Source organism: Leuresthes tenuis, unplaced genomic scaffold, assembly GCF_036924035.1.
Source record: "Leuresthes tenuis unplaced genomic scaffold, fLeuTen1.0.hap1 SCAF_23, whole genome shotgun sequence".
In the NCBI taxonomy this organism is placed as follows: domain Eukaryota; kingdom Metazoa; phylum Chordata; class Actinopteri; order Atheriniformes; family Atherinopsidae; genus Leuresthes; species Leuresthes tenuis.
The window spans coordinates 25,631,799-25,655,698 of NW_027325377.1; the positions used below are offsets into that span (position 1 = coordinate 25,631,799).

The 23,900-nt window shown below is 47.0% G+C and overlaps 1 protein-coding gene across 10 annotated transcripts in view; it reads right to left on the minus strand.

The window, feature by feature from the left end:
• Positions 1-493: 493 nt before the first annotated feature.
• sox5 (SRY-box transcription factor 5) overlaps positions 494-23,900 on the minus strand; it is an 83,171-nt gene continuing 59,764 nt past the window's right edge. For 4 of the 10 annotated variants that reach the window (XM_072377138.1, XM_072377135.1, XM_072377133.1 and 1 more), the window contains 7 exons: positions 18,950-19,114; positions 14,799-14,988; positions 11,685-11,860; positions 7,616-7,718; positions 7,369-7,542; positions 6,416-6,632; positions 494-3,443 (listed from right to left, as the gene is read on the minus strand). In XM_072377138.1, coding sequence (XP_072233239.1) covers positions 3,146-3,443; positions 6,416-6,632; positions 7,369-7,542; positions 7,616-7,718; positions 11,685-11,860; positions 14,799-14,988; positions 18,950-19,114 — 1,323 coding nt within the window. In that variant the 3' untranslated portion in view covers positions 494-3,145. The remainder of the gene's footprint in view (positions 3,444-6,415; positions 6,633-7,368; positions 7,543-7,615; positions 7,719-11,684; positions 11,861-14,798; positions 14,989-18,949; positions 19,115-23,900) is intronic. The other 6 variants (XM_072377141.1, XM_072377134.1, XM_072377136.1 and 3 more) reach the window with 5 other exon arrangements.

Here is a 23,900-nt window from a genome sequence, read left to right on the forward strand (position 1 = left end):
CCCTTTAAAGTGCAGCCGAACATCCTCCACATCCATGCGCGAGCATCAATTAAAGATTCGCTTTTAAAGCTGCTTTTTTAGGCCTTTTTTCTGTTTTTTTGTGAGTCTGCAGACACATTTCACCACTCGCCCCCCCCACTCGGCCCTTGTTGTGCTTAATTAGGTTATCAGGTTGCTAACGGGCCGTGATCCTTCTCCACGGCTCGCAGCTGGCCCTCTGATTGGAGGGGCAACAAGGTGGGCCCGGCGTAATTAACACGTTGTTATGGAGATGATTGAGTCGCGCGGACGCGGCGGCTCGCATTGTCCCGCAGAAGGAAAATGAAAAATAACAGACGGGCGGAAAACATCACCTGCTCATAGCTGGGGAAGCAGATGGATGAATAAATGAGGATGTTCACCGCTCTCCATCATGTATGTTTTAAAAGCAGTGAGCGCGCGCGCGCCTGCGCGTGTGTGTGTGTTGGAAAGAAGTGACCAGGACCAGCAGGACTTTTACTGAACACATTGCTGTCTTTATTAGAGCCTTGTCTGGCAGTAATACTGAAAAAAAGTGAACTTAGAACAGATGGTGGTGGCAGCCCACGGCTTATTATTTTTTTTTCCATTTTTTCTTCATTTCTTTGATATTTTTCTGCATTTTTTTGTGAGAGTGCTGCGACTCTTGCTTTTCTGTGGCATGGATAACATCAATAAAAGAGACAGTAGGGAGAGAAAAAAGAAATATACAACTTATATTACATTGTGTTATGAACAAAATATAAATCTATAACTCTATGTTATATTTACATAATTATCTTTCTTGATTTTTCAAGTTGAGATGGTAAGATATTTTTGTTTACTTGTTATAATTCTTACTTTGTTTTGAGCTCCACTCATGACTTTGATTGTCTTAAATAAAATCATCATTTTCATTGTCTCAGTTTGGGGACAGACCTTGCCAGCAGGGATGATTGGTGTCTTAATGCCCCACGCGCCCTCCTGGTAACCATAAAAAAGGACAGTCCCCTCTCTCCAGCATCGGGGTCAACAATGTTGTGACAACGGGGGTGACTTTACAGCACGGTTAAGACCCAGAAGCTCTTTCTGTGGCATGTAGCGAACAACTATAGCGAGAAGGATTGTGGGGATCACTACGTGACGTCACACCTGAAGAGTAGTCATGGCTCCTGTAGCGTGGCGTGGAGCTAAAACAAAGCAAAGGGCTCCTGATGAGAGGTTAAAGATCCGGGCGAACCGCCTCACGCCACCCGCACAGACACACAAACCAACACACACATACACACAAACAGTGGAGCACCTTCGGCGGATCGCAGGATTTCCCCGTGATTGAAAAAGAAAATGGCTGCAGAAAACTTCATATATGTACAGGGTGTTAAGCAGAAGGAGGACAGCATCGGATTTGTTTGGTTGTCATGGTAATCTCTTCACTTTAAGTGTGTGTGGGGATCCGAAGCCAAAGATGCTCCGCTGCGTCCCGGTGAGGCGGCAGCAACTCGTAAACGGGGACGGGTCTCTTTGTTCACAGAAAACCAAAAGCGATCCAACTGATTTCCAAAGAAATGAAGCAAATAAAACCTTCACATTATACATGGTGATAATCATTACAATAAAATTAGATTAACAATAAAAAAAAAACTCCTGTTCTTCTTTTCCTCTGACTGCAGAGTCTGAGTGCTTCTTAGAAATGGGCTTGGACGTGAAAAGGTTCTTCAGCTCGGAGGAGGGCTGGCATCGAGGTCTCTGTCCTAACTCCACCCGCCCGGCCGTCCGCAGGATTAATACAAAACAAACAAACTTTTTAAAAAAAAGGTAAAATAACAACTTCTGTTTAGATCTAAATACCTACCAGCTAAATAGAATAATGTTCCGTTGATGTCAGAGTTTCATATGGTCATAAAAACCCAACAAAGAGGAGAAAAATAAATTATACTGTACATAACTTACTAAACTTAGGAAACGCTGACCATCCTTAGAATAATTGTTAATAATATTATTAGACTAGAGGCAGTTTGAAGAGAAATAATAAAACAGTATTCAAATACAAACAGAAACACTGACTGGCTGACTTCACCCCGGCTCCACCCACTGGGTTACAGCAGGACGACGTTGATTGGAGGGAGCAGGAAAACACTTAAGGACAGAACAGCAGCCGCTCGTGTGTGTGTGTGTGCACGTGCACGGCGTGTGCACGGCGTGTGCACGGCGTGTGTTCACGGCGGCAGATCAAGGTGCCCGAACGTCCGGGTTCTTTTTCAAAAGTGCAAACGGGAACACACGCCGCTTCAGGTCGAGATAAAGAGGTGACGGAGCGAGAAGAAAACTCGTGGATTGTCTGACAAACACAGTGCTTTCGTTTCGGCTCCGTGGCGCCAGAGAAACTCCCCCTTTTCTGCCCCCCCCCCCACGACTCCAAACACGGGGCAAAAACAACCCAAATGAAATAAAAACGGAGAGAAAAGGGGGAGGAGCTGCTCTGACGCCACACTGCGAGGCTGAAGAAAAGATCTTTTTGTTAAAAATAAACGTCTTTCAGGTGCTTTACAACAAAAGGGGAAAAAAGAAAAGTCTCTTTTTTCTATTATTATTCAAACTTGTAGCACAAAAACAACAAATCACATTCACAAGCCACTTATTGGCACCGTGTACCTGAGTGAGAATATTATAGAACAAAAAAAGCTGTTTCCTAAAAGTGTCTCTTGATAATAAACAGGTCCGCCATCTTAAAGTGTCATCTGTTGGCCTCGGACAGGTCCACTGTGTAGTTTCTCATCTTAAAACGTCTCCGGACTGAGAGGCTTTCTTCACTCCTGCTCACTCAGACTCTCGCAGTAGTACTTGGATATTCCTCAGAGTTGGCTCGGTCCTCCCAGACTCCAGTTTGTGTAACAGTCAGTGTGAGTGACAGGTCCTGTGCTTCCGTTTCGTTGATCAGATGCTGGTATCAGGACTCCAGTGGGAGGGGCTTTGGCTCTGATAAGAGTCCTCGTGAGTCAGGAGGGGTGGGAGGGAAACGCCAGGCGGGCTTTTGTGAAATTCGAGGTGATTGGCATAATAAGAGGTTTTCTTCCTGGTTGGCAGGTTTGGGATTTTGTAAAATGAACCAGCAGTGATTGGCTTAAAAGTGGGCGGGTCCGGCACCGTCCTACTGGGTGATATGATTCTCGTTATCGCTGGCGTAGTCGGCTTCTTCGTCCTCGTAGTCGAAGTCGTCATACGCGTCGCCGTTGCTGTCGTCTAGCCGTAGCTCCTCCTCCTTGATGCGAGGCTCGTCCCCCTTCAGTCCAGGCATGTGGGGGTTCTGGTGGTGGTTGGCGTTGGGCTCGGGGCTGCTGGACATGCTTGAATGCTCTGAGGGCATCTGGGGGGAGGGCATTCCCGCCATGGGCAGAGCACCGGGGTAGACGACGCCCGCTGAGGACAGGGGCATCTGGCCCTGCTGCCTGTGGGCACACAGGTGGGTGCACGTCAGTACAGGAAAGGCTAACCAGGTTTAACCTATATAAACTGACCATCATAACTCTGATAACCAGGTTTAACTTATTTAAACTGACTGCCATGACTCTGCTAACCAGGTTTAACTTATTTAAACTAACCATCTTAACTCTTCTAACCAGGTTTAACTTATTTAAACTGATCATCTTAACTCTTCTAACCAGGTTTAACTTATATAAACTAACCATCATCACTCTGCTAACCAGGTTTAACTTATATAAACTAACCATCATCACTCTGCTAACCAGGTTTAACTTATATAAACTGACCATCTTAACTCTTCTAACCAGGTTTAACTTATATAAACTGACCATCATAACTCTGATAACCAGGTTTAACTTATATAAACTAACCATCATAACTCTGCTAACCAGGTTTAATTGATATAAACTGACCGTCATAACTCTGCTAACCAGGTTTAACTTATATAAACTGACCATCATAACTCTGCTAACCAGGTTTAATTTATTTAAACTGACCATCATAGCTCTGCTAACCAGGTTTAATTTATTTAAACTAATCATCATAACTCTTCTAACCAGGTTTAATTGATATAAACTGACCGTCATAACTCTGCTAACCAGGTTTAACTTATTTAAACTGACCATCATAGCTCTGCTAACCAGGTTTAATTTATTTAAACTAATCATCATAACTCTTCTAACCAGATTCAACGTATTTAAACTAATCATCATAACTCTTCTAACCAGGTTTAATTGATATAAACTGACCGTCATAACTCTGCTAACCAGGTTTAACTTATTTAAACTGACCGCCACAACTCTGCTAACCAGGATTAACTTATTTAAACTGACCATCATAACTCTGCTAACCAGGTTTAATTTATTTAAACTGACCATCATAGCTCTGCTAACCAGGTTTAATTTATTTAAACTAATCATCATAACTCTGCTAACCAGATTTAACTTATTTAAACTAACCATCATAGCTCTGCTAACCAGATTTAATTATTTAAACTAACCATCATAGCTCTGCTAACCAGGTTTAATTTATTTAAACTAACCATCATAACTCTTCTAACCAGATTTAACTTATTCAAACTAACCATCATAGCTCTGCTAACCAGATTTAACTTATTTAAACTAACCATCATAACTCTTCTAACCATATTTAACTTATTTAAACTAACCATCATAACTCTGCTAACCAGGTTTAATTTATTTAAACTAACCATCATAAGTCTTCTAACCAGATTTAACATATTTAAACTGACCATCCTAACTCTGCTAACCAGGCTTAATTTATTTAAACTAACCATCATAACTCTTCTAACCAGATTTAACTTATTTAAACTAACCATCATAGCTCTGCTAACCAGATTTAATTATTTAAACTAACCATCATAGCTCTGCTAACCAGATTTAACTTATTTAAACTAACCATCATAACTCTGCTAACCAGATTTAACTTATTTAAACTAACCATCATAACTCTGCTAACCAGATTTAACTTATTTAAACTAACCATCATAGCTCTGCTAACCAGATTTAACTTATTTAAACTAACCATCATAACTCTGCTAACCAGGTTTAATTTATTTAAACTAACCATCATAAGTCTTCTAACCAGATTTAACATATTTAAACTGACCATCCTAACTCTGCTAACCAGGCTTAATTTATTTAAACTAACCATCATAACTCTTCTAACCAGATTTAACTTATTTAAACTAACCATCATAGCTCTGCTAACCAGATTTAATTATTTAAACTAACCATCATAACTCTTCTAACCAGATTTAACTTATTTAAACTAACCATCATAACTCTGCTAACCAGGTTTAATTTATTTAAACTAACCATCATAACTCTTCTAACTAGATTTAACTTATTTAAACTAACCATCATAGCTCTGCTAACCAGGTTTAACTTATTTAAACTAATCATCATAACTCTGCTAACCAGGTTTAACTTATTTAAACTAACCATCATAACTCTGCTAACCAGGTTTAACTTATTTAAACTAACCATCATAACTCTGCTAACCAGGTTTAATTTATTTAAACTAACCATCATAACTCTTCTAACTAGATTTAACTTATTTAAACTAACCATCATAGCTCTGCTAACCAGGTTTAATTTATTTAAACTAACCATCATAACTCTTCTAACTAGATTTAACTTATTTAAACTAACCATCATAGCTCTGCTAACCAGGTTTAACTTATTTAAACTAACCATCATAACTCTGCTAACCAGATTTAACTTATTTAAACTAACCATCATAACTCTGCTAACCAGGTTTAACTTATTTAAACTAACCATCGTATATTCCCTGAAATAGAATAATTTAAAATAAATTTACTATTTGAAGCGTTTTTAGTTTTCATGGCAACGTCTTCTGCTTCTCCACTGATTCCCAGAGGTTAGACTATTAAATTACTTTTTATTTTCAACTCCAGCCCTGATGAACTTAGGATGGAAACAAATGAGCCAAATCCACTAAAATCAGCAACTGGAAAGTTTTGCATGTTTTGTCTTTTACTTTGAAGAATTAACACTTATTAACTGGAATAGAAAGAAAGAAAACAAATATTGTTTTATGTAGCAGAAACATTAATTTTCTAGGTTTTGATAACCTCATGACTCCTGATACTTATGCTGTGGCCCTTTGTGAGGGTCCGGATCCTCAGGTTGGGAACCACTGTGTTTAGTTGGATTATTCCAAGAATAATTATTAGAACTATATTAAATTAAATAAGAACTAATATTAATGGCACTTTTAGGAAAGAAAATTCCTGAAAATAAAAAATAATTAAAATTTTAAAACAAACGTTGCCAATAAAAACTAAAATTAAATTTGAACAATAATGTAAAATATTATTATATATTATATTATGTAATATCTTTATTTTAAAGGGTGAAAACGTGCGCACGGCTCACTAAAACACGTTTCTCACCCCACACTGAAGTACTGTCTCATTTCCTGTCTGCGGGACCTCATGATGGCTTTGTACTCGCCGATGCGCAGCTTCTTTCCGTCCACCAGGCAGGTGCGTTTGGGCCGAGGCTTGTACTTGTAGTCCGGGTATTTCTCCAGGTGCTGCTTGCTGAGGCGAGCCTGCTCCTCGTAGTAGGGCTGCTTCTCCAGGTTGGTCATGGCTTTCCAGCGTGAGCCTGGACACCAAAGGGAAAAAAGGGGGTCGTTGGCGCTGGTCGTGTCTTTGAAAGTGAAATGCAAGATAATCTCCTTGAATAAGGGAATTAAATACAGCATGTACGGCGAAAAGCATATCAGTTACACTAAGTGATGAGCAAATGTCTGCGTTTAAGCAACACACACACAGCCTAATGCTAAGAGTGCCACCCAGAAAGAGAACGCTTAAGAGGGTTAATGAGGAGCGCCGCTGGGGCGACAGGTACTCATCTCAGCTAATGAGGACTTCACTTAACCTGCTGCCGTCTCGCGGCTCGGTTTCTGCTCACAGATCTGCACAATCTGCATGTGTGTGGGTGTTCTCTGCAGCATGCCTTCCCCTGTGCGTGTTTCATATCTGGTCTGAGTTTGCACTTGACTACTGTGTGTTTAATGGGTAAAAGCTGTCGGCTGTTTTCGCCCTCTGTCTTTCTCTGTGTTCTGCGATCTGTTAGCAATCGAGAAAGAGGAGGCTTATTAAAACCAGATTTCCCTGTGTTATAAAATGCTTAGGAGCTCTTTAAAATGTCAGGGCCGATCCCGGCGGTCCGGGGGAAATGTCAGGCTGCCTCGCGCTGCTTGTTTAATGCATAATGAATTATATCATCATTTGTCGGAGCTGTGCTCTCCCCGACCGTTCATTAAAAGCTCGCAGAGCGGCGGAGGAGGGAAATAACTGTGTTGTGTTTGTGGCACAAAAAGGAGGCTGCGTTTTACCCAGGATCTTGCTGATGTTGGAGTTGTGCATGTCGGGGAAGGCCTGCAGGATCTTTCGCCTCTCGTCCTTGGCCCAAACCATGAAGGCGTTCATCGGCCGCTTGATGTGCGGCTCGTTGCTGCTCCGCCCCCGAGACTCGCGGAATATCCTGGAGTCCGATACGCTGGGGGAGCCTGAGGAGGCAGCAGAGCTGGTGTCAGATGCAGAATAAAGACGGGCACAAGCTAATCTTTTTAGCTCTCCTACCGTCGGAGTCCCCGCTCATGGTGAAGTCCAGCATGGCGTGGCTGAACTTGTCCTCGGCCTGCTGCTTCAGCTGTTGACTCAAACTCTCCAAGGCAGCTTTGTCCTGAAAACACAAACGGTTCACAGGCTGAGTCACACCCTGGCAACACATGAATGAACGGCGCCACCGAACCCGAGCTGATTCTCAGTGTATTTATGGGCCACAAACACACCTCTGAAACCGCTAACCGTCTGAGATTACCGTGGTAACGGAGTCAGAAAACTAACAAAGAAATGAAGGAATCTCAGTCTTTCATCTGATGGGAAACAGCAAATAAGGGGGGAGGCTTCAGGCAGATGTTGTGTGGCTGGAACGCACATCTGTGTGTGTGTGAAAGAAGGCTGATTACATTCAGTCCGATCGGGATGTCTGCATATTAAATGTGTGTGAGCGCCACTCCTGGCAGCCACCTGTGAGAGTGGAGTGCGGCGGCTTGCCCCCCCGAGGGTCGACGCATTAGAGCAGGAGAGAGCGAGAGTGAGGCCACGCCGCACGGCCCCCTGGGTATTTATTACAACCAATAAAAGGCTGATTTACTGAGCATTTACATGCTTAATGCAAGCAGCCGGCACACTCAGCGCTGGAAGTTGACTGCTGATGAACGCACGTGCGCCGCGGTGCAGCGGCGCCGGCGTTTTACCGTTTAATTATACGATTAGGAGCGCTACCCAAAACGCTGTCGTCTCCCGGAAAGTGTCGCTCTCCATTTACACGTGACCCCGGCTCGCCGGATGCAGGAGGGCAGGGTGGTAATGAAATGCATTTCCTCTGTTTTCAGTTTAATTGTTGCAGATAATTCCCCACAGATTGGAATAAATAGACGGGAGAATAAACGTTTTCTTTGTAAAGCATTAAATAAAGATGCATAAATGCATTCGAACCTTCGGTGGGTTGGAGTTTTTTTACTCATTTTGTACGGAAATCAGAAATATTTGATTCAATCCAGAAAAAGAGAGCACAAAATGTCCCTCACACTCAGAGATTTTCAGATTAAACTGCTGCTTCGACGGCTTTATGCAGCGAGTGTGAGAGACGACCAGGAGACAGAGAGGATGACAGCCTAGTCTGACATTAAGCCCCCCTACAGTACACCAGGAAAGTGGATTGAACGGCTGACACTGGAGCCAAGACACAAAGTAGTGACAAAACTAATCCTCCGAGTGTGTCAGGGATGACACGGAGGAAGCTCGCCGGCTTCAGGCAGCACAAAGCCAGAGGGTCGCGGTGACTGGAGGCAGAGCGAGCGTTCAGGCAGCTTTCAAGCAGACGAATCTAAAATCTACATTTCAGAGATATTAGCAGAACGAGCAGAAACTCGTTTTTACAAATGATCGAAATGGGAAAAACTAAAGTTTTTATTTTAATTTAAATAAAAAATTCCAGATGAAGATGAAAAAAATCTTATTTTTTTTTTATAATAATTCTTATTTGATGTAAATCTAATTTGGAGACTAAAATGGAGACATTAAAGCAGGTTTTCACGTGTGAAGGAGCAAAAAAACACCAAGAAAGAGACAAATAAAGCCGTCGAAGCCTCTGCAAACACACACTTTCTCCTTCTATATAAGTGTGTGTGCACCAGCTGACTCCAAATGTGTTTAACAAACAATTTGGCCACGCTGCCGAGGAGCCGGCGCCGTCATTTCACATCACCGTCTCCCTGACTGTGGGCTCTGCCACACACAGACACACTCATTACCTCCGAGATGCCTCTGCTTTTACCTTATCTGGCCCTCTTTAGCTCCAACACATTTCCAGCGGGCGCATTGTGCGCCGCTTTGCCTCCTACATGCTGCGGCAGGGATGGCATATGGCAAGACAAATTATTACACGCTGACAATGAGACGGTGCAGCTTGTGATGACTTTGGAGACTGGGGTGGATTTGTGTGTTTAGTTCTCAGAATTTAGGGGCTGAGATAAAAGACACTAATTTGTATTCATTTGTGAGGGGCTCTGTTTGCTGTTGGCATGACTGATGAGTGGGAATCATTTGTCAGAGCATTTTAAAAGATCTTAGAAATGTATTTTTACACCGTGTGAATGGGTTTCTGCAGATTCTGTCATCCACAGAAATCTGTCAGTCTTCGAGGCCCTAATATAGACCAATAAGTTGAACAATAACCTGAGATTTTTGTGCAGTTTGGCTTCACGTTGTGTGATAAAACGTCTGTTTCTGTGGTGAAACCTGTGGTTAACCTCCATAAAAGCTCAGGAACACCTGAACCTTTGCCGTCCGTTGCTCAGGTTACGACACAGAAGAGCGCCAAAGCGGCCCGTTACGACACAGAGGAGCGCCAAAGCGGCCCGTTACGACACAGAAGAGCGCCAAAGCGGCTCGTTACGACACAGAAGAGCGCCAAAGCGGCCCGTTTCAACACAGAGGAGCGCCAAAGCGGCCCGTTACGACACAGACCAGCGCCAAAGCGGCCCGTTACGACACAGAAGAGCGCCAAAGCGGCCCGTTACGACACAGAGGAGCGCCAAAGCGGCTCGTTACGACAGAGAGGAGCGCCAAAGCAGCTCGTTACGACACAGAAGAGCGCCAAAGCGGCCCGTTTCAACACAGAGGAGCGCCAAAGCGGCTCGTTACGACACAGAGGAGCGCCAAAGCGGCTCGTTACGACAGAGAGGAGCGCCAAAGCGGCTCGTTACGACACAGAGGAGCGCCAAAGCGGCTCGTTACGACACAGAGGAGCGCCAAAGCAGCTCGTTTCAACACAGAGGAGCGCCAAAGCGGCTCGTTACGACACAGAGGAGCGCCAAAGCGGCTCGTTACGACACAGAGGAGCGCCAAAGCAGCTCGTTTCAACACAGAGGAGCGCCAAAGCGGCTCGTTACGACACAGAGGAGCGCCAAAGCGGCTCGTTACGACACAGAGGAGCGCCAAAGCAGCTCGTTTCAACACAGAGGAGCGCCAAAGCGGCCCGTTACGACACAGAGGAGCGCCAAAGCGGCCCGTTACGACACAGAAGAGCGCCAAAGCGGCCCGTTTCAACACAGAGGAGCGCCAAAGCGGCCCGTTACGACACAGAAGAGCGCCAAAGCGGCCCGTTACGACACAGAGGAGCGCCAAAGCGGCCCGTTACAACACAGAGGAGCGCCAAAGCGGCTCGTTTCAACACAGAGGAGCGCCAAAGCGGCTCGTTACGACACAGAAGAGCGCCAAAGCGGCTCGTTTCAACACAGAGGAGCGCCAAAGCGGCCCGTTACAACACAGAGGAGCGCCAAAGCGGCTCGTTTCAACACAAAGGAGCGCCAAAGCGGCTCGTTTCAACACAGAGGAGCGCCAAAGCGGCTCGTTTCAACACAGAAGAGCGCCAAAGCGGCTCGTTTCAACACAGAGGAGCGCCAAAGCGGCCCGATACGACACAGAGGAGCGTCAAAGCGGCCCGTTATAACACAGAGGAGCGCCAAAGCGGCCCGTTACATCACAGAGGAGCGCCAAAGCGGCCCGTTACATCACAGAGGAGCGCCAAAGCGGCTCGTTTCAACACAAAGGAGCGCCAAAGCGGCTCGTTTCAACACAGAGGAGCGCCAAAGCGGCTCGTTTCAACACAGAGGAGCGCCAAAGCGGCTCGTTTCAACACAGAGGAGCGCCAAAGCGGCCCGATACGACACAGAGGAGCGTCAAAGCGGCCCGTTACGACACAGAAGAGCGCCAAAGCGGCCCGTTACGACACAGAGGAGCGCCAAAGCGGCCCGTTACGACACAGAAGAGCGCCAAAGCGGCCCGTTTCAACACAGAGGAGCGCCAAAGCGGCCCGTTACGACACAGAGGAGCGCCAAAGCGGCCCGTTACATCACAGAGGAGCGCCAAAGCGGCCCGTTACATCACAGAGGAGCGCCAAAGCGGCCCGTTACGACACAAAGGAGCGCCAAAGCGGCCCGTTACGACACAGAGGAGCGCCAAAGCGGCCCGTTTCAACACAGAGGAGCGCGAAAGCGGCCCGTTACATCACAGAGGAGCGCCAAAGCGGCCCGTTACGACACAGAGGAGCGCCAAAGCGGCCCGTTTCAAAGCGGCTCACCTTGTCCGAGCGCCCGTTGTTGAGGCTGAGGTTGCTGACGGCGGCCACCTTGGCGTCCAGGACCTGCTGCTCCCTCTTCAGCTGCTCCTTCATCTGCCGGGCCTCGGCGAAGGCCTTGGTCACGGCCTCGTGGTCGTTCAGGTAGGCTGTTGAGGACAGCGTCGACAACAGGTCTGCTGAGACGCAGACAAAGACAAATTTAGAACAGCTTTTTGCTTTCACACGTGAGCTAAAATGTGAGGTTTTAATCCAGATTAACCATGAGGGAGAGACATGAACAAACACTTTACATTCAGAAAGGTGAAACGCCTTCAAGGCCGGCGGCGTTAAACAGAGGTGACCCGAGCTCTCTTACTACAGCGAAATAAAAGTCCTGCTAATTTCCCCAGATGGAAACATCTGCCCACCTCCTCAGCGCCTATTATTCAGATGATTTTCTGCAGCTCAGTGGCAGATGAGGCATCTGCTCTGGCCGCCTCTCTCCATCAGGCGGGTTCGTTCTCAACAAAGAGCCGCTGCTGGTTTATGGGGCCTTTATCTGCGCTAATCCGCACCGCTAATGCCATCTCAGGCCAGATTACCAGCTTCAGATTGGTAATGACGGAGCTGTGAACTCTTTCAGAAGTCATAACCGGAAAATCTGGGTGTGAGAGGAGCCAAAACAAAAAGATAAAAAGAGGGGGGGGCGACAGAATCAACAGAATAAGGTGACGGCTGATTTTAATCTGCAGTCGAAAGAGATGGAGATGAGTGACCCAGATAGGAGGAGGGTTGTGTTGCTCTTCTCATCCAAGTTTTTATTTCTTTTTTCACATTTCATCCATAAAAGCACTGGGACAGAGCAGTCTGTGGGGGGGGGGTTACAGGAGCCGACAGGCCTTCAGTTTGGGATGGATGGAGCTTGGGAAAACGTGCCTGGAGGTGGTCAGGTGTCAAAGGGAGGTTTGTTTGAGCCCATGTTTGCAGGAAGTCAATCGAAATGTAAAAGTATCCCATCTGTGGAGGCTTTTTTGGTCGATTTGGAGCATTTCTGACTCCTTTTTGTGTCTTTTAATCCACATAAAGCTCATTCGAAGACATTTAAACGGTCGATGACCTTTTTAAACTGTTCGGATTCAGGCTCCAAACCAGCACCTCTGGACTCAGCCTGCCTGCCCTGCACCACCCGCCTCCAACTTCTGAGCAGCTGAAACTCAGCGGCTGCAACAGATGGGAGAGCCGCAGCATATCTGGGATCTCGCTCAGATGATTCAGCGGGGATCACACACAAACTTTAAACACTGTAATCCATTTTTCAGAACAAAAAACATCTGGGACCCGAAAAGCCTCTAATCTGATATTAAATCCACCGATTTGTTGAAAAACAGTGAGATTAGCCAGGAAATCAGGGGAAAAGACTGACTGTGGGACTATAAGGATTGTGAGTGTGTGCTGTCATTGTGTCATTAATGCTGGGTGTTTGCGCTGTCCTGGCTCATGTAAGAGGCTTGTCTAATCTCATTGGTGATACCTCCTGTCTGTCATGCACTCCTCTATTTATTATTCCCCCGCTTCACTGCTCCCAAAAAAAACCCCTGCTAATCCTCATCTCTCCTCTTCCCTCCTTCCCATGTCTCTCTGTCTCTTTCAGTCACTAATAAACACATAACAATGAAGCAGCCCGCGGGCAAACAGCAGCACGGAGGAAGAGCACAAACACGCTAATTATAGCCTGTTACATATGTGTAATATTTGAACTATCAGCGCTGCGTGAAAAATGGATTAACAGTACAAAATAGTGATTCATTTATGTCATATTTTATGTATGTGTGCATGTGGCTGGGCATGATTAAGGCTGAGAGAGCCGTCAACGCCACGACCGACAGAGATATTCATGCTTCCCTTAAAGACCGACATTATGGGAGCGATTTGCAAACACTTCTCTAAAGTGTAGATAAATGTGGGCAGCATGTGTTTGGGTTTAATTAAAGGTTGTTGCTTTAATATCAGTTCAGTTCTTTGTCTTATAGAGAACAGGATTTGTTTTATTTCTGCTTTAATGGCAGTTTTTTGTTGGTGGATCATTTTAAGTTTATACTAAAGTCCCAGGAAAATGGAAAATGGGTGAAGTGATTCAGTGAAAAGTGCAGAAAACAATGAGCTCCTTTATCCTCCAACACAGCCTGAACCCTCTGAGACCAGCTTTCTGTCATTTCTTTAAGGAGTCTTCAGGAATAGTTCTCCAGGCTTCTTGAAGGACATCCCAAAGCTCTTCTTTGGATGTGGGCTGCCTTTTGTTCCGTTCTCTGTCAGATGATCCCACACTGCTTCAATAATGTTGAGGTCCGGCTCTGGGGAGGATTCATCCCTCCATAAGACCTGTTGCCACTGATTTTCAGTCCACTTCTTGTGTCATTTGGCACAGCTCAGCCTTTTCTCCCTGTTTCCCTTCCTTAAGAACGGCTTCTTGACAGCCACCCTTCCATGGAGACCATTTCTGATGAGGCTTGGGCCAACAGTAGATGGATCAGCTGAAGGTCCAGATGCATCTCTCAGGTCCTGTCAGGTCACAGCTGGATTTTTTCCTCTTTCTTAAGGACATCACTTTCAGATCCTGTTCATCTGCTGGAGATAGTTTTTTAGGCCTGACACTTCTTCTTTTGTCCTCCACTTGTCCAGTTTCCTCAAATGTTTTAAGGACACACTGCACACCATGCTGAGATATGCCAAGTTTTCAGCTAATAGCTCTTTGGGAATCACCTTGTTGCTGCAGAAATCCTATTTTCTGTCTGTCAAACTGTGTTTTCTTTGCTGTTTTTCATAGATGCAGCTAAAGAAATGGGAACAAATGATGTGTCTTTGTGACAAAGTGCCTAAAGATCCAGTTTAAAATGGCTTCTTTGCTAAGTTGTCTGTTCTGTGTCGACACAACACTGGTTCATCCCTTGAGTTAGGAGCCTTTTTCCTGCCTGAATGCTTCAAAGCTCAGAGTTAAGTGTTAACTGTTGAGTGAAAAGCTAATTCTAAGATAATAATCAGGAGCTAAAGACTTTCACACAACAGGAGAAATAAATGTTGCTTATCTGTTAGCTTCGCTGTGGCGTGCTAATGTGACGGCTGCTTAAATCTACTTACCTATTGAGCTGACTCTGGTCGGTGGTCCTCCGATGCTGGAGGGGGCGGCGCTGTGCTTCATGGAGCCTGTGGGGCCCAGCTTGGCACCAGCAGCAGGAACCTGTGGGGAAGTTGGGGGGGAGTTGGGTGACTTGCTCTCGGATGCCTTAGGCTTGGCCGACAGGTTCAGTGGCTGTGCACCCTCACTGTCCTGCAAAAACCAAAACAGCACAGTTTCGCCCGCTGTGACCACCGTAGGAATTTGGAAGCGGGAGGCCGGGGGGACGCCCTCGTTACCTCCCTGACCGAGACCACGTGAAAATTAATCGGGAGCCCATGCACAGCAATCTGAGGCAAGCCTGGCGGGATGACAAGGTGACAGGGTGCATGCCACTGGCCCTCTTCAAACAGCACACACAAGATAAAACGGTGCAAACCACTGACATTCACATGCAGAATAACGCATCCCGTGACACAAAATCGCCCTGAAACCAAGGCCGAGACGAGTCATGCACATGCACGGGCGCAGGCGGCCCCTCAGACCAGGTCAGGACACCTTAAACCCTCTCAGAGGTGCAGGGGACGCCTCCCTCTGTCCTACAGAGAACAGCGCGTCCCCCACGCTGTCTTCAGAGGTGTGAGAGGCTAAAGACGGCGCCACGTCTCCATGTTTCAAACAGCGAACAGAACCGAGGACAGTCTGTCACTTCGATTTGCTCTCGCTCCATTAAACTCAAGAGTGTGTGTGGAAACAGCAGGGCAGCGTTTTCTGCCTGAAACACAACAACACACACAGGAGCGCTGCAAACAACCAGCAGAACCTCTACAGCAGCCTCAACACAACGCACAGCAGCCCGGGACGCCGCCGCCACGTTATCACGTTAACTGTCATGGCAACATCAACCCTGCTGATGACCTAATCCAATCAGAGGGAGCCGCAGAGGGTCACATGACAGGAAGGCAGGAATTAGATCACAGAGGGAGCAGATGTACACAAACCACTCTGTGTAATTAAAACGCCGCAATTAAAAGCCAAACATGGAGCAAGAGAAGCGAGTTAAAGACACAAAACGGTGGTTTGGGGAATATAGTTCAGATCAATTTAAATCTGTTTGTTCTCCGGAGAAGTTTCTGTTGCAGGAGCAACATGATAGAGACGTTATTTGTCTTTATTTTCTGGTCATTAGTCTAATTGCTGCTGAGGCGGTTACAGTGTGTGTTGGGGGGGGGGGGGGGGGGCTATATTCACTCATTAAGGCCGACTTTCCCTGATTCCCACTCCTCGAGTCGCACTAAGCCTTATGAGCCCCTCACAACTCAATTAAGCCCCTCGATGTGTACGTGCTCAGGCGTGTGTGTGAGCCGTCGCCGTGCACGCTCACGTGCACGCTCACGATGAGGCCTAACCGGATTGTCCTTCATTAGGGGGTCTTTCTCAATAGAGGGAGGACCCCCAAAGATGCCTTCGGTGAGACAATGGGCCGGAGGAGAAGGAGGAAACTGAGCAGGATCTTCTCAATCCTGACCCATATTATGGTGGGCTTTATTACAAATGGATAATCGCTCTGCCTCTCGTACAGATGGGGGGAGTTTCCTCTTCGCGCCAAGGCAAATCCTGCGGTGGGAAGGTGGCCAACCTGCTTCACGCCAGTGTGGAGGAATTAGTTGAGACTGTGGAGCTGAGACGCTTGGACCGACATTGTTCAACAAGCTCCAAATCTCCTGAAAGTGTGTGTGAGGAAGCTTGAATTAATACAATTGCTTTTGTGCCGTTCTTGGCTGATGAAACCGTCTCCAGCTTTGAGACGGAGTGACAGCGAGAGCCAGAGGGACGCTGAGATGGAGAGGAAGCAGAAGGGGAGAGGTTTCTGTGTGTGTGGGCTGCATTTCACTTCTGTGGATGCCGACATCAGCGTTCTGCATCTTATCACCGGTTCAATTAAAAGGACAAGTGTGTGCGGCTCCCCGTTTATCCCCGTCACAGCGTGTTCGTGTGCAGGTGCCTCGCTTCCCGTCCTGTTCGGATATTAATTACATCGTCATCTCAAACTGTTCTCAGACAGCAGGCGACGCAGAGCAGGCAGATATGACACCGGTTCCTGCCTGTTCTGCACAGAAAAATCATGATTGATTGTTTTACTTCTGCTTAATTGGAACAAGAATCCTTCTGAAACCCGACGGAGGTATTATTTACTGTCCTGCAGCTTCTGAACTGTGAAGCTCCCACATGTTTCTGATAAGAGCGAACCTTTAACTGTTCTTCAGGAGTTAAAGTCAGATTTATCTGCTCTGCTCTTATCAACACGAAGCCCTTTTTCATTCCTGGCTTCTCCCGTTTCTGTGTGAGGCGGATGAAGCTTGTACCTGTCGTGGCTGTCGGAGCCGCTGCCTCTGAAGTGTTAAAGCGGCTTTCAGAAAGGAGGCTTTGCTCTTTTAGCCTGAATAAAGACTGTTTTCTAACCCTAACAGAGCGGTAGATATCTGTCCTCACGTCACAGATAGTTACTCAAACCTCCAACACGCATTTTAGACATCGGACCATCGTAAAATCAAGATTAAAATCTATTAATTGTGCAGCTCCATGCAGAGGACACAGAAGCACGAGTCCCAGACTTTGAGGCTCGTTAAAGGAAACTCTGCAGAGTGACGTTAGCTCCACGGTGGGCAGGAGCGTGCACGTGCAGACAGGCGACAGCAGCAGCAGTTTGCATACAGATGTTGGAACCAGAGGTTCTGTGTGTTCAGGGTGTGGAACCCTCCCATCAGTTTGATTACTGTCTTTGAGAACCTGGAGTTTAACCTCATTTTAAGCACTTTCCTGTGAACTGATTAACTTCCACGAGGTGAAGACTGATGCTTTCGTGATGCATGCCAGCAGAAGATGTGCATATGGTGCAGATTTTCTCGCTCCGTGCTAACGGTGTGCATGCATGCGTCTGAGGAGCCACTCTTGCATGTAAGAAAGCTGCTTGTAGTCTGCAGTGATTTGAGCAGGAGTGTGTGTGCTGGCGTCTTGTTCTACACCTGAATGTGTGTGTGTTTCACCCGAGGGTAAAGCACTTAAGTGGTGTGTGCCTGAGTCCAAACAGCTGTGAGCAGCGCCAGGCGCTGGCTCTCCAAATGACTGCAGACGTGAGATGGAGCCCGCATGGGGAGCACAGCACTGAAATATACATTACTGGACCAGAGAGGAGGAAGTGGCTGGCAGGAAGGAGAGGGGGCGCTCCAGTGGTCAGGGTGGAGGGCAAGAAGAAAGAAGAATATCTTCCAAACTCCACAGAGCACTTATGTTAGTCAACAGCTCTGTGGTGGAGCTGCCATTTCAGCTCCTGGGGACGGTCGGGGTCCACATCGGTCCACTCCCCAGTAAGTCACTCCTGCTGGACTGTGAAGGCCATTACGGCCCCCCCCTCGGCCTCCATCACAGGCCTCAGCACTTGCCTGTCAGCCCAACTCCATATATATGGAAATAAGGTGTGATGTGGGGAGGAGTGGTGCAAACTGAGCGCGTGCACGTGGCTGTGCACACCACCGATGTGGAAGTAACAGGTGTCAAAGCAGAGGAGCATGGAGATCAGGACTGATGTGTGTTTGGGGCTCAAATCTGGAGCATATTGTTAAATTGTGGAGTTTTGAGATTTTTGTCCCATTTTTGGGCGAATCTGAGCGGCGTCTCTTCTGCTCTCTGGCCGTCAGCAGCTCTGCGTGGCGGCCAGAGAGCAGCAGGAGGCGCAGCGGGACGCGGAGGTGGGGCTCCAGCAGCCAACCAGATATTCATAGAATTCCACTTGAATGGACACACGGCTTCTCCCCATCGGCTCCATCAGGCAACCAGCCGAGAAAACGACAGAAACGGCGTCTGAATCGGCCCCAACAGACACCAGCTGGACTTCTGTGATAAAGTCGTTTGATTTGAAGACGCGAGGCGACTGCGGGCTGAGATCAGCTGCTCGGGACGCCAAACGGCCACGTTTTCAGTCTCAGACACTTAAAGTGATCCCACGGATCAAAGTTTGCCTCCAAAGAGCTGAATAACCTGGAAGAACAACGTCTCTGAAGCTGTTCGGATTTCTGAACGTCCTGATTAATTCTGAGCGCCAGCAGCCTTGTTAGTCAGCCTGGTCTGAACACAGAAACATGCACAAACACAGAGCCTGCACCTTCTTCCTCACCTTGGTCTTGTTGGGTTGGGGGGAGCTGCGGCCCTTATCGCTCTGAGAGTGCATGTTGGTGGGCGGGGAGTGTGTGCCCAGGTTGGCCTGGGGTGGGAGGTTGCCTCCGTGCTGCTTGGCCCCCGGAGAAACCTGCATGGCTGCCAGCTGAGCTGCGTACAACTGCTGTGAGGTGAGAGAGACGGGGGGGGGGGGGAGGAAGAAGAAGAGTGAGGGTGAAAGAGACGGGAGGAGAGAAAAAAAGGATGGCATGAATAAATGAATACTTGAGAGAGCACAAAAAAAGAAGAAGCGGCTAAAAAGCTCTGGATGAAGAGGCCATTAGTGGCCCGGCCTCTGTTTGTGTGACAGAGGGACATCTCTACTGTCAGCCCCCCCCGCCCTCCCCATGGGAGAAGCGCTAACAGCCTCTCTGACAGGCCCAGAGATGGCCATGTCCCCTCCAGGTGCATCGTGGGAGAAAGGCAAGCTTTCCGGCTATCGAGGTCACGCCGGGGAGCCCGGCTCTCGCTCAAGGTGAAAAAAAAGTGATGATGGGGGAGGAAAGAGGGAAATTTGTGAGGCTACAGGCCAGATGGGACATGTGATGGGCTGAAAAAGCACACAAACATGATAAAATAGGTCCAAAATAAAGAGGAACGACTGCCGTGGGGAAGAAAAACTGTTTTCTTTACTCTTATTTATGTATCTAATTAATTTGCAATTAAATTAAAGCATTATGGCACAAGCTGCTCTGGTGTGAACATGCTCTGGTGTATTTATGCAATACTATTGTATCACGCTAAACAGTCTCTGGCCAGTATTTCCACAGCAACAGACCCAGCATAATGCTCACAACTTGGAAAGAGCTTCAGTGTTCTTAGGCGCGGCGTTGCTCCTCAGAATCATCCTGCGACGCTCAGACACTTTCATGTCCGTTAATACAAATCTCCAAGGCGCCGCGGCGCCGTCTCCCCGTCCTCTGAGGAGCACCAGCGCGGTTAGAAGTAACTGATGTGTTGTTTTTTTTGCTTTTCAATAGTTATAATTGTTATTTATTTCTGCTGGAATCATTTTCTGGAACAGGACCATCCTTTTTTTGAGTTTAACTTCCGTCCTTCTGTTGCTGCTTGGCTGCCGGCCACCGGCGTCAAACAAAGGCTGGTTTATGCAAATGGACAAGGAAGAGATGCTGTCACTGCTGTTTCACTCTCCGTCCCCCCCCCCCTCCGCCTGTTTGTACCTCGCTCTATCTCTCCTGACAGCCACGTTTACCTCCTGCTCTTCCCTGCTATCTTAAATAAAGACATTAATCTCTCTTTTTCCTTTTTTTTTGGACAAACAAGACAAATATTGGCAGCATGCTCGCTGCACAAAGCCACACTTCTCAGAGGAATCTCTGCCTGACTGTCAGTCACATGTGGCAACAACAAGGTTTGCTCCAATAACGCAGCTGAGATGGAAAAGCGACTTATTTTCCATTACAGCCCTCTTTCTTTTTCTTTTTTACCAATTGCTTTTATCGAATTTTCTATTTGAATTTAATCCACAAACGGATACCTGTCATTCCAAGAAAGTCAGTCGTTATCTCAGGTGAGAAGCAAGACGGGGGGGCAAGGTTGCTCCACCCCTGATAAACACTGTGAAGCAGAGTTTATGGAGCTAAAAAGTCAGAAATGCATCTGATAATGTGGATGTAGCCCAGCGGGAGATCTGTGAGTTTCAGCAGCTCGCTGAGCTCAGATCAGCCGCCGCCGCTCGCTTCTCTTCAATTAGCTGCTCTGTAGCTCCTGGAAAGGAGGTGGAAGAAGGGGGGTGGGGGGTGCAGCCGAGCATGAACACCCCTCACCCCCCCCCGGCGAGCGGACCACAGGCGGCGTGCACGCATGTGTGCGTTCTGCCGGATTCGGACCAGTGGTTCAAAGGCCTCTTTATTTGAGGACTGAATTGAGTTCCATTACAGGCCAGCTCCCGTCACTCAGCTCTGCTCAATGGGCCGGCGAGCAGGCACACACACACGTGCACGCACGCACGGTGCACTGCGGAGCGCGCCCGGAGCGTCGCCACAACGACACGCATGTCAACAAACAGGAAGTGACAGCGCAGGGCCCCCTGGGGAGACCGGAGGAGCAGGCACACTCAGAGGAGCGAGCGGGGGAAAATGGAGTCGTGGTGGCTGGATGAGACTTAAGAATCTGAAATGTTACTCACACGCCGGGCACGCTGCTGAGCTGTGTGCGTGCGTGCGTGTGCATGCGCGTGCACGTGCGTGTGCACGTGTGTGTGCACTCATTCGGACCTGCTCCCCACTTCTCCTTAATCCTCTAAAGTGAGACCAGCGTCGAGTGGTCAGTGTGTGCGAGTCACATGACACTCCAACGTGTGCGTGCGTGTGCATGTGCACGTGTGTGTGCATGTGCACGTGTGCGTGCGTGAGCTTGGTGGAGGTGAAAAGGTGACCTGACTGTTTGCTTTGACTGATTCTGTGTGAGTATTGATACACAATAAGCTGTTTCCATTCTCTTGTTTTGCTGTTTCTGTTGTCGTCTTCGTCCGTCCGTGCACGTGTGCGCGTGCACGTGGGTCGTAATCTGACTAAAGCTGCAGATTACGACCTCTCCTGATCTCTGTTGTCTGAGTTAGCGGCGGTTGTTTTGTTGGACGCTGGGTATGGATTTAACGGATTGTCCTGCGTTTATCTGCTTTTTTCACTTCTGGAAAAAAAAACACGTTTTAAATCTTTGTTTTTAAGGCAGCTGAAACTTATCTGTGAATAAAACCCCACGAATGAAAGCTGCACCCTTTACTTTATCATCTTAACTTTAATCAGACTTCAGCAGAAAAGGAGGCACGTGTCCCATCTCTGCTGCATATTGATCTCTCATTGATTCCTGCTATCAGCAGCGCTTCCAGGAGGCCTTTCAGACACAGAAAACTGCTTTGCTGTTATCCCCTCAGTCTCAGATAAGCTTTGCTACAGAAACAAGCTGATTTTCCCTTTTACCTCCCCTCATCTGTTCCCCCCTCCCCCCGGCCGCCTGTCCGCTGTTCGTCCATCTCTGTCTCCGGTGTACAGTGCGCTAATCCAGGACAATATGTTCCAACATCTGCCTCTCCATATGATGCCTGACCCGTGCTATTGACCCTCTTTATGCTGCACACTTTCTCCTCCTCCACTTACCTCCGGCTCTGTTGCAGCTCATCCTTTACACTGATGCTTCTGCCTTTTCATCGTTATCACCACATCTTTCTCTCCTGCCTGGATAAGTGGATTTTCCTTTTCATTTTTCAGCCCACTGTCTGTCCCTCTAAGTGCATTTGTGTGATGTGCTTGATACTGTATCAATGATATCAAGGGTCAATAGGGAGCCAGATTAACATGCTCTAATGCACAGTGTCACTCTCATCCCTCAGATTAAGATGCTAAATGCCAACCTTGCACACTCCAAAGCCTCCATTGCCGTGGAAACCTTCTGTAGAGGATTCTGTGTTAAGCTCCCATTGACTGGAAGAGCTACTCTCCACATTTCTGTGTAGGACGTTAGAAAAGAAGATGACAGAAGGAGCTTTAAATCACTGAGATTAATACATTTTTTCCCTACAAACTGCACTTAAAGCTGTGCTTTTGAGCGATTTACCCGCACGCGTCTTTCATTCCCGACTTGTGATGCAGTCTGAGGAGGTCAAAAGGCAGGAAACCGAGCTTGATTTCCTTATTCATATCTACAGTGAACTTATAGAAAAGCGTTCTGCAGAATGTATTATGACCCATCATCTGGATTCTAAACTCTTTTAGCTCCTTTCAGACTCTGTGGATTTATTTCTGAGATTTAAAGTCCAGATTTAGCATTTAAGCTAATGTATTTTCTCTTTCCTTTTTCATAGTTCTTGCTGACGACACCAGGGTTAAGATGTCCCACAGACTGTGGGATTATCATGGTTGAGGTTGGATGCTTTTCACACATCTGAGCTGCTTTAAATCAGACTTTTGGGGCAGGAACTTCTCATTCTCAGCCTGTTCTGATGGTTGGTGAAGAACCAGCTGTTGCTGACAGTAAATAATATCTGCAGCTGTGGCTAAAAGCTGCGTTTTGGTCAACTTCATCGTTAAGGATTTCCACCAGGTGCATGATGGGAAATAATCTGAAGTCTTTGCTCTTTAGGGCGTTTTCACCCTGGAACTTTCTGCTGGATGTGACTTTTTAAGGCTTTTATTTACAGTGAAGAGAAGGATAAAAACACAGAAAGTATTTTTTATTGAGGAGGCTCAAGGATTTAAGCACATGGCTGAAATACGGTGGCTTAATGCTGCTTCTTCAGTTCCACTTGTTGGCTTTTTCTCTATTTTTTACTTCACAAAAAAATAAACGACGTATAAGTGAACATTTAAACGGTTATTAGCCCTTTGTGTTGAAGCTTTAGCTCTTATAATCTGTCACTGGGTGTGCTGTCAGCACCTGAAACTCGGTACAACACAGCCAGCTGCAGGCAGAGTGTGTTTAAAGTCTTCCTTCGATGGAAACTCGTTAGAAACACTCGTTTTTGTCACTGGCGTCTCGACCAGGCGACAGAACACCTCCTGAAATGAGGGCAGGGAGACAATCTGAGACATCTGTACTCATGTCAGCCTTAATCTCAGTGTTTTTTTTTTGCTTTTCTCTGAGGATTGTTAAAGAAATCTGCAAGTGAGATGGGTTTTTCGTGCTGTTTCACCCCAACTGAAGCGAGTCTGAACACATGCACGAAGGGACTGAAGCACAGAAAGCAGTAATAATGACATCAGGTCGGTTCTCCATGACAGTTCCAGCTTTTCCGGTCTCCCTGCTGCATATGAAGCGGCACGTTTCTCTGACAGGTGCAAATGTTCTGCACACACCTTTAACCCACATCTCCCCGCCGTAAACAGTAAGATGCGCTAATGTACATGACAAGGCGTGCGTGAAAGCAGCTGTTACACTTTATAATTACACAT